General features: G+C 43.3%; 1 protein-coding gene across 1 annotated transcript; it reads left to right on the top strand.

The window, feature by feature from the left end:
• The first annotated feature begins 9967 nt into the window (after positions 1-9967).
• Positions 9968-11020, top strand: LOC144894070 (uncharacterized). The gene has a single exon (XM_078785869.1). The coding sequence runs from the start codon at positions 9968-9970 to the stop codon at positions 11018-11020; it is 1053 nt and encodes a 350-aa protein (XP_078641995.1).
• Positions 11021-11465: the final 445 nt, after the last annotated feature.

Genomic DNA, 11465 nt, shown 5'->3' with positions numbered 1-11465 from the left:
CTCCTATTCTTTCCATTCTTCCCGGGGGTCCTGGGTTATTGATTCTAACTCCTCATCTATCTCCTCTTCTACCCCCACCGGCATCCGACCGTCTTGGCTAGCCATGGCACGAATACAATTTGGCTTTTAATACTAAATTTTGGTCGCTCTTAATTTTGGCCAAATTTGTCCAAAACAATTTGGTTTGGGTTCCAAATCCCAACTCCCTGACACCAATTGTTGCAGCCAATATGCAAAAATGGTGTCCAAAATTTGGTCTAAAATTTTTTAGTCCCAGGTTCCAAATCCCCACTGCTGACTACCAATTGTTGCGGATCTCAGCGTCGGCCTTTCCCCTTACCAAGAGGGGATTAGTCCCCTTGTCTTTTACTAGCCGACGGGACCCGGGACCTATGACGTCCTTCCCAGACAGCGTTAAATAGGGTTTTAGGACTAGGAATTTGCTCTTACCTAAGTACTAACGCTGACCGGAAATGAGGAAATAAGCCCCGCCCGAATCACGGGTGTTAGTGGAAACGCCGAGTGGTAGCGACCTGTGACCCGAGCCGTTATCAAGGACTAGATCCCGATCCGAGCGGTTCTTAATCGTGTCATGCTTACCCAATGGAGAAATCACGGAAACGGTCGAATTTGGGAAGAAAAGGAATAACAGATTTATTTACACTTTGTACAATAAGAAGAAGAAGAATGCACAGTGCAGCCTTAAACAGTCTTAAATTATCCCTGGACAAACGGGCCCGTCACACTCAGACACACTCGCACGGGGTTGCAGACGAACAGGTTGATGATCCAATGATGGCGTCCAGGCAGCTCGCTCTCCGGTCCCCAACTCGCACCGCGAAGTTGATGAACCAGATGGCCAGGAGCTCTCCACATGTCGTTTGGCGTGCACGGGATTATTATAGGGCGGATGGTAGGCTGGCTTTGGCGGTTACACTTGCGGCTCAGCCGCATACTTAATAGCCAGTCCTCTCACAAAGTGCAATTCACCCAGCGAGTCCTCATATATCACTTTGTCGGTGCCTCTCCCTTCTCATCTCTCAACTCCAGCCAGTCCAGACCTTTTAAGGGCTTTGTGCGCTGGCCTATATAGCCTTGGCCAGCGAACCCTCTCAAACTCACCAGACATTTCTTGCCACGCCCTAGCACCCCATGCCCACCGAGCTCTGGTTGGCTGTTTCCCTTACCGTCACCGCCTCTGATGCACCGTTTGACGCAGCCACACCTCGACCCTCACGCTCCGCCCTCTTTTCAGGCCTACCTCGTGGTTACCCGACTAGTTTCGAGCGAAACCAAGGGCAGCGTATGCTGCTGGCGGCCAAAGCGTAACAAACTTGAGGAATGCCAAATGGGGCGCGGGATCGAGTTTGCCCATGATGGAAATTGGAGGGCGGTCACAAAATGAAAGGACCTAAGCTTATTATTTCTTTACACAACGCAGGGGTAATGAGTGAAATGGCCTACTCTTACACATACTATGACATAACTAATTCTAATGGGCCTACGTGTTGCTTGTTGACTAACTATGGGGGGCAAACCTTTAACCTTTGATGATGTTATATGTACCATTCTCAAAACCTCAACAATATATATATATAAAAGATATATAGTCGCAATGTTTTGTTTTCTGTGCTCATTGGGATAATTAGGTTATACCTGAACCAGGGATTACTTCATTGTTTTCCATTATTGCTTTTGGATAATGTTTACATGAGTTTTCTGGAACTGGGATATTGAGACTTTTGCAGATGGGTTTGTGGATTGCTCCACATTCTTTCTTTTTTGGGGGGTGTCGCCCAAACAGCATTTTTGTTCGTCGGTTGTTTTCTCGTATAGTTATGGTCTTTCCCAAAATGGTGCAACCTCATCTCCACTATTTTGTTTGCCAGTTATTATTCCAGTTTTTGTTGTTCCTCATCATCCTTATGTTCCTTCTTTCCTTCATCCCCTGTTCCTTCTCTCCTTCTGTGTGTTATCATCCGCCGTTTTAATTTTCATCCCATTCAATTTGTGTTGGTGTTTTCACTCAGTCCACAATTGTAAGTCGTGTATGTTGCCCCTCCCCATTGGAGTGGTTCTTGGTCTCCTCTACCTCTGTCTCACCACGCCTTCGCCGCGAGGTCCCCAGTGATGCTCCTCATTCCAAACCATTGCTTCATCACGCAGTCCTTACCCGTGCCATTGTGGCCGCTTTTGCACTACTCCTCTGTCCATCTCTGATGACCATGTGGCTCCCATCCTCCTCATTTCTTGTGCTTGTCCTCTGCCCTTCACCAAACCCTTTTTTATTTTCGGATTTACGTGCCGTTGACTCGACTTTTTCAATTTTTTTGGATGATGCCATCTCTGCTCTGGTGGTCAATCTGGTATTCCTCGGCTGGTCCATTAATGTAGTTCATCTGCTTGCCATCCCCAACTGTTGATGTCTTGAATAGACGTTACAGTAGTAAATGGACTTCCCCTCCTTGCTCTGAATATGAATGAATGATCGTTTTGAGGCCATTTACCCCCGCGAGAGCGGTGGTTAGCCTTGCGGGCCCCATGACCTCATGGTTCCTTCCCTGTTTGAGGAAATGTTTTTATGGCCGGATGCCCTTCATGACGCCAACCCTTGGTCGCCTCTTACGATGCACAGGGATACGGTGTACCTATTCTAAATCAGGGTACACACCGGGATCATTCATCCCAGCAAGCTGGTACTCAATTTGCCGACCTCGGAAGGATGACAGGCTGAGTCAACCCCCCTGACGTTAATTCAGCGATCGATCGGGATTCAAACCCAAGATCCTAGGATCCCAAGCCTGCACCCTAACTGCTACGCCAACACCAGGCTGGAGGTTCCTTTTCTTAAGGAACCTTGCTCTAAGGTTCCTTTTCTTGAGTTTGGTTTTTGAGATGGGTAGCACCTAAACAGCCTCTTTGCTTGGTGCAAATCTCTATCCAATTGTGAGGTGCTGTTTGTTCCCACTGGAGGAGATGCAGGCTTCATTCTTTGGAGTGAGCTCGGTGCCACCACATAAACAAATATCATACGGTGGTCTGGCTCCCTCCCATAAGTTGTTTTCTTTTCCTTTATCTCCAACACGCATCCTTTGTCCTTTATCCTTTGTCGAAGGCTATTACCTTCCCCCGGCACTTCGCCCACCCTCCTTCAGCCCATCGGAAGTAGTTTCTCACCTCAGGGATCCCCGAGCTGGTGACTCGACATTATGTTCACTGATTGCTTCTCTGCATAATGTTCGCGGCACACAATCAACCACAAGGCCTTGTCCGGGTTCGCAGACCTCCACGCCCATTGTATCTGTCAGTGAAGTGATTTTCCTTGTCATTCTGAGCATTTCCTTCCCAGCCAGGTCGTCCTGATGTCCTCTCGATACTGGAACAGTCTCTGAGCATCATCTCTGGTGGAATCAGGCCTTCAATCCACATTTGCCTCATTTCGGGCTTCATCTCCGCTCCTTGATTATCCTCTCTGTCCCGCTCAAATTACCAACCACATCGTCCTCGACTCTCTCACATTGATGCCCAGGAAACCACACAGTTCTCCAGAGACACGAACCACCTCTGATTGGGTCTGTAATCTACATTCACCTTGTATCAAGCTTCATCTCCACTGCTTAAATACCCCTGTAGAGTACCCACAGAAAGTGGGCATGGCAATGGGCTGCCATACCTGATCTAACCTGGCTCGCTGTATTTGTTGTACTTTCAGATGGGATAAAAGTCACGGAAAAATCTCAGTTTAACTGTGGTGTCAGCAAAGGTTTCTGCAAATTGGAACATGCAATCCATAATATTGGCATTTCTTGTGTCTTCGACACGAAAGACTTTTAGATTCCCATGTTGTGCTTGGAGGTAGCTGTTTAATTACCCTGCAAACTCAAAGTGATAGGTGGGGTTAAGCAATTGGTTCACGTCTGTCTACAAACGTGGACAACTTATTTAAATTTAAGGTTTTAATTTGAACACGAATCGGAGCATGAATCGGTAAACAAACCTGTCGTTTAACAGGACTTTGGCTGTGAATTTTTACCGACCGCACATGCACAGAGAGTGCGATAATATTGTGATGGTTATGAAACCTTCCCCCGGAGTGAGAACATCTATGAACACGTAGAACTTTCTAGAATCGGTCATGGTGTTCCTTTACGTGTTCAGATAGACCTCCACCTGTTCAGAGGAAAATGGGACAAATGCATTGGGTGGGTTTAGTTAGGTTTTTCCCTTCTCTCCAATTCTCTTACACGATGCTCTATCATCTTTTAAACAAAACTACATTGCAGACAAAAACTCTTCACTCACTCAAAAGTGCTAGGAGGGAAAGATCGTTGGCTGTACGGGAAAACCATGACAAGAGGTGCGGCCGACCCTGGGGACGAGCCGGACATTCGGAATGATTGTTGTTGTGGGAGAGTGAGCTGGTACATGCTGCGTTGAGTCAAGGGGCATGCCACGACCTCTCTTTCCAGGAACTCCACTTCCCAGGCACATTACTCCCTCGTATATCCACCCAACCCAATTGGCTTAAAAAGCCGGAATGCCAGCGTTTCTGCTGTTAGAACGTGCCGGGGACCCGAGGAGAACCTGCTTACCTTTATGGAGTGATCATTTGCCAAGATAAATTGTGCTTAAGCTGGGACGAGCTGCTCCATAGCTGAGCCAGACAGCGCTGGGCGATGGCTGTGAGGAGTCGAGCATGGGGCCAAAGGATGAGAGCAAGAGAGCCACATGGTCCTTTGTGTGTGAAGATATTCCCACTACTGATGTACATGATCCTTCTCTTGCTTTCCTCAAAATAACCGCTAATTTGTCTCATTGAGACGCACAAGGAGTATCACGATTGAAAGAGCTATCAACGATTGGCCTCTTGAACCGTCTGTTCGAGGTTTACATTCGCATGTCACACTCTTCCTCTAATGTCTAAAGCTTACATTGCACACACTGTTCCCATTCACACTCACTACATTTTGCTCTCATTACCCCTCCCTTTTTCCTTGTTTGTCTTCCCATTGCGGGATTGGCACACGTATGTCGACACGTGTCGAGGTGAAGTCAGTGGTCTTCAATATAGATTGCCCTCCATTTTTATCCTCTTTACTTCCTCTCTATTTTTCCTTAATGATTCTGTTGGAGCATTGTCTTGTGTATCAATAAATAAGTAGGAATGCCTCAGGGGGAAATAAGTGCTGAAGGTAAGATGTGCTCTTTTGTGCCTTTCTTGATGTTCGGTTAATGTTTGATGTGCTTGAAAAGATGTGCCCCATTGTTATTGAATCTTGTGTGCTTGTAAATACCTGCCTTTTCTTTGGTATATGGTTTTCCATCCTGTCCATTTTTGTTTCATTTCCTTCAAGAGCTTGATTTAGTGTGTACAAATAGATAGACAGGACGTTTTTCCTCACTGATCACTCGTGCTACGAGCCATTGTGCGCTCAGGGTTCCACTTAATGGTATGTAATAAATAGATAAATGGGTTCTTTTTCACATCGTTCACTCACAGCACAGATCCTCCTGGTGTCAGTACATTTAACATTGCCATGTCACATGACCGTTCTCAGTTAATCTCAGCTTCCACTTGAGTTCCTGAACAAGTTATGGAAAAACAGGTTTCTTTACCTCCACCACTGAAGGTGGATAGAGGTTGTTTTCACCCCTGTCTGTCTGTTTGTTACTTGGCAAAAATTCTTGTTTTTGACGTTTTCGTTTGACGATTTTGTTGATCACTCTGGTTTGTGTGTTTGTCTGTCTGCTCACTTATACTTGCCTACACGTCACAATTTTAAACCGATCTTCACGAAACTTCACCAAATGGTAGTTTATGGTCGAACAGAATCATATTTATTTTTTAGGTCAAAAGGTCAACATAGGCCAAAGGTCAACCACTTTTTCTCCAGTTTCTAAAATCCTCAATTTTCATCTGATTGACTTGAAACTTGAAACGGATTTTCATATCAGCTAACTGAATTCAACCACCAACTATTTTTGAGATCAGCATCGGCCAAAGGTCAACAACCATCCCAGATTTCTAAAATCTTTAATTTTTATCTGGTTGACTTGAAATTTGTGTGAGTTTCATATCAGCTGATTGGATTCAACCACCTACTATTTTTGAAGTCAAAAGGAAGAGCTACTCAGTGCCATGCTACTTCTTCTTTTTTGTTTACAAAGGCGAGGCTTGTGTAACAGCTAACACATGAAATGTATAGTAAAGAGAGCGGGAGACAAGAGGGGGAGAGAGGGAAGCACCCAAGCACAATAACAGTAGAGAACAGGGACATCGGGAGATCTGTGGAAGGGAGGGTTGGGAGAGGGGGGGGGGGGGGGGGAAAAGGACACTGCTTGGAATTCAGTATTTCAAAAATGTGGATCTGGGGTGAATTAGCGGGGGTGGAAAAGATCAAGGTTTTGGATGGGGGAAGACGAGATGGTGGTGAACAGATGTTTTAAAGACCTGGAGAGAGGGAGTGGGATTGAAGAGAGTGTGGGAGTTTGTTCCAAAGGCGGGAGAAAAGTGGAATGAAAGTGAAGGTGAGCAGAGAGTCTTGATTTTTGGCATTTTCACCAAAGAGGGTTCCTGGCAGGTCTTGTGTGTCCTGAAGGAATATTTGGGGGGCAGAGCACAGACAGAGCAGGGTAAGTGAGGCTGGTGAGGAGTTGTTGGAAGACAAAGACCACCATCCTGCCTGCTGTGAGGGTGAAAGGCCTTCAGAATCAGCTTCATCATGGGAGACACCAATGATTCTAAAAGCTTTGGTTTCGACAGCATGAAATTGAGCCAAGTGTGAGGCAGGTGCACCAGCCCAGAGGAGTGAGTAGTATGCCATCAAGCTGTGGATAAAGCTTTGTATGTGGTGAGAAGCTCAGTAGTGCCAAGAAAGGACTTCGCACGACAGAGGATGTCCAGTAGGCGACTGCCTTTGGAGGCCAGCTGGGAAATGCGGTTTTCCCATGAAAGATAATGGCAGATAGTGAGACACAAAAGCTTGAGTGACAGATTGTTTCCCAAGTGGTCTTTAGAAAGAGAAATATTGAGGTTATGAGATTTGTCAGGATTGAATGACATGTTCAACTTGTTTGATGGTTTGTGATTTTTATCCGCTCTGTAGAGATTGAAGAGAGAGGCTGCTTCTGCCGATCTCTGGTTTGAGAGATGGAGCGGCAGAGGGTGGAGTCATCAGCAAATAGATAGAGAGGATAATCCAGAGAGTCTGATAGGTCATTAATGAAGACCAGAAGAAGCACAGGGCCCAGAACACTGCCTCAAGGAACTCCAGCCTGGACAGGAAGGGGGGGAGATGAGAGAATTCCATTCAGGGCCACACATTGATTACGACCATAGGGGAAGTCCGCAAGCCATGCATGGAGATTTCCATCGATACCATAAGAGGAAAATTTGGTGACAAGGGCCCAACCGTATCGAAGGCATGACAAATGTCAAGGAAGTTGGCTCTCATTTCCTGTTTAGCATTGATGACCTCAATCCATTGTTGAGACAGTGGAAGCAGAATGTCCAGATTAGAGAGACCTGGTCTGAATCCAAAATGATGATCAGAGTTCAAGCCATTAGAGAAGAGGAAGGATTTCATATCAGAAGCGATGATGGATTCCATAACCTTGCTGATGATTGGGAGTAGGCTGATTGGTCTGTAGTTGCAGGGATCTGTTTTTGCACCTTTTTGTGTAAAGCAGAAACGTTTGATTTCCAAGCAGATGGCAGATGACCTTGAGCAAAAGAGAGGGTGAAGAGAACAGATGGATGGTGGAATAGAGCGGCAGAGCAGCATTTTGGGACTTGCGGGCTGATGCCGTCTGGTCCATTTGCGGAATCCGAGTCGAGGTTTGACAGAAACTTCTCCGCCTTGTCGGGATAGAAGGACACAGAGTCCAGGAGCAGCTCCGCATGATTGGTTATGGTGGGTACAGAAAGCAATGGGTTTGGGACACAAGATTTCGAGACAAACACAGAGTTGAGGCATTCAGCTTTTTCATGTGCAGTGTCATGTGTGTAGCCATTGCAGGTAAGGGAGGGGATGGAGGGGGAACAAACGCCAGATGCCATCAGGGCTTGGAGGAGGGAGACAGGTTTGAGAGTTCAGTCTTGAGAGTAGAGAGATACTATTTCCTGGCTCTCCTGAGGGTAGAAAGACACTTGTTCCAAGCTTTGTGAAAGGGAATTTAGAGAATTTTTTAACGCCAGTAAATTATTGAGAAGCATTTTGATGAATCTTTCAATCTTTATATTAATTAAATTGAAATAAATACTTGAACACAGTTGAACACATATTGCCCTCTTGTTGCTTCCAATAACCTCGAGTTTAGCAGTACTTGGACATGTTAAATATGGTGGTGAATAAGGCTGATGTCGAAGACGCTTAACTTCAATAGCGCTTAACATCTGGAATTTTTATTTTAAACAATCTTAATCTTCATTATTATATTTAAATGGGAGTATACATTTCATGGTGTAACATGTTCCATGAACTCTCAAGATTGTTCTCATTCTCATTTCCCTGCAATAGACTGACGCTGATTTGTACACAGGTGATGCCCATCTTGTAAATGTGGAAAGCAGACAACACGGCGATTCATCTTTCACAGAAGATTCAAAATGTGCTTCTGCAAAGGAAGGTTAAGATGATATTTACATGACAAACGGAAGTTTTTCCTGTTTTGCAACTGGTGAATGGAAACGTATGAAATTAACATCCAATATTTTGTGTGAAGAAAATATAAAATTTTCAGAAAGGTGTTAAATATTTTCCAAATTTGATTTTGACCAAAAAAATCGATCTTCTTTCTTTTTGGAGAACAATCCAGAAGTGATGTGGGACAAATAAGGTCCAGTTGCAGCTTGACAGTGAAGAAAAACCTTTTTTGAAGAAAAAAATATCACAATCAAGACTCACTTTGAATAAAATACAAGTGCATGTCCACCCAGATTGATATTAAATTGAATAAACACAAAAATGTTGTAGAAAGGTGAATACGTTATAAGTTTATTGTGTGCAGAATGGATTTTGCTACAATGAGTAACATAAAAATGCACATGAGTATCCACACTGAAAAATGCCCCCACAAGTGCTCTGTCTGTGATGAAGGTTTTTTTACAAAAAGAAATTTGAATGGACAAATTAAGATCCATACAGAAGAGCGTCCTCACAAATGCTCGATTTGTGATAAAGGTTTCTCGAACAACAGAAATTTGAAATTACATGTGATGATTCATACAGGTGAGCAACCTCATAAATGCTCAATATGTGATAAAGGTTTCTCTCAAAAAGGCCATTTGAAATTACATATGAGAATCCATACAGGAGAGCATCCTTACAAATGCTTGATATGTGATAAAGGTTTCTCTCAAAAAGGCCATTTGAAATTACATATTAGAATCCATACAGGAGAGCATCCTTACAAATGCTTGATATGTGAAAAAGATTTCTCTCGTAGCGGCAATTTGAAATTGCATATGAGGATCCATACAGGAGAGCGTCCTTACAAATGCTCGATATGCGATAAAAGTTTCTCTCAAAACGGTCAAAGGAAATTACATATGATGATCCACACAGGAGAGCGACTTCACAAATGCTCCATATGTGATAAAGGTTTCTCTGAAAAAGGCAGTTTGAAAATACATATGATGATCCATACAGGAGAGAGACCGCACAAATGCTTCATATGTGATAAAGGTTTCTCTCGAAACAGCCATTTGAAATTACATTTGAGGATCCATACAGGAGAGCGTCCTCACCAATGCTCGATATGTGATAAAGGTTTCTCTCGTAGCAGCAATTTGAAATTGCATATGAGGATCCATAGAGGGCAAACTCACAAATGTTCAATATGTCATAAAGATTTCTCTCAAAAAGGCCATTTGAAATTACATATGAGGATCCATACAGGAGAGCGTCCTTACAAATGCTCGATATGTGATAAAGGTTTCTCTCAAAAAGGCGATTTGAATAAACATATGAGGATCCATACAGGAGAGCGTCCTTACAATTGCTCAATATGTGATAAAGGTTTCTCCGTAAAATGCCATTTGAAATTACATATGAGGATCCATACAGGAGAGCGTCCTTACAAATGCTCGATATGTGATAAAGGTTTCTCTTGTGACAGCCATTTCAAATTACATATGAGGATCCATACAGGAGAGCAGCCTTACAAATGCTCAATATGTGATAAAGGTTTCTCTCTGAAACACCATTTGAAATTACATATGAGGATCCATACAGGAGAGCGACCTTACAAATGCTCGATATGTGATAAAGGTTTTACTCATAGCAACAGTTTGAAGTTGCATATGAAGATCCATACAGGAGAGCGACCACACAAATGCTCCATATGTGATAAAGGTTTCTCTTGTCGCAACAGTTTGAAATCACATATGAGGATCCATACAGGAGAGCAACCTCACAAATGCTCGATATGTGATAAAGGTTTCTCTCTAAAAGGCCATTTAAAATTACACATGAGGATCCATACAGGAGAGCGTCCTTACAAATGCTCGATATGCGACAAAGCTTTCTCTCGAAAACACCATTTCAAACCACATATGAGGATCCATACAGGAGAGCGACCTTACAAATGCTCGATATGCGATAAAGGTTTCTCTCGTTGCAATAGTTTGAAATTGCATATGAGCATCCATACAGGAGAGCAACCTCACAAATGCTTGATATGTGATAAAGGTTTCTCTGAAAAAGGCAGTTTGAAAATACATATGAGGATCCATACAGGAGAGCGACCTTACAAATGCTCGATATGTGATAAAGGTTTCTCTCGTCGCAATGGTTTGAAATCACATCTGAGGATCCATACAGGAGAGCGACCTTACAAATGCTCGATATGTGATCAAGGTTTTTCTCATCGCAACAGTTTGAAATCACATCTGAGGATCCATACAGGAGAGCGACCTTACAAATGCTCGATATGTGATAAAGGTTTCTCTCAAAAAGGCAATTTGAATAAACATATGAGGATCCATACAGGAGAGCGTCCTTCCAAATGCTCTATGTGACAAAGGTTTCTCTCAAACAACAAATTTGAAATGACATATGAAGATCCATACAAGAGAGCTGAAATCTGAAATACCAGAATATGAAAAATGAGGTTAAGAGGATAAGAAAATTTTAGCTTAAAAAATGTAATTTATTAATCTGGTTCTCCATATTCTCATAATAGGTAATTATTGGAAAATTGAGGCCACAAACTCAAATGGCAATATAACTTGATCTCTCAATCTGATCTTGGATCTCATTGTGTTTCTTTCAGGGTTTTCCTTCGGTTGCCAGTTCGTAATTCTTGTTTCTGTTCTTGCCATGTATCCAGCCAAATTCCATTTGAAGTTTTTGATTGTGACCAGTGTTTTGTAATTTTGTTTTTCTTTCTGATTTAGTTGTTTTTCTTGTCCCTTTTTGGTTATGCTCTGATGTTGTCTTTCCATGGCAGTTTGGACATCAATT

This window comes from Myxine glutinosa, chromosome 1 (assembly GCF_964187855.1).
Source record: "Myxine glutinosa chromosome 1, kmMyxGlut1.1, whole genome shotgun sequence".
In the NCBI taxonomy this organism is placed as follows: domain Eukaryota; kingdom Metazoa; phylum Chordata; class Myxini; order Myxiniformes; family Myxinidae; genus Myxine; species Myxine glutinosa.
Note: the sequence above shows the minus strand (reverse complement) of the source record. Positions and strands in the feature narration are given on the sequence as shown.

Coding starts and splice junctions, on each gene's coding strand:
- LOC144894070 (XM_078785869.1), top strand. CDS start 9,968: ATGAGGATCCATACAGGAGAGCGTCCTTACAATTGCTCAATATGTGAT.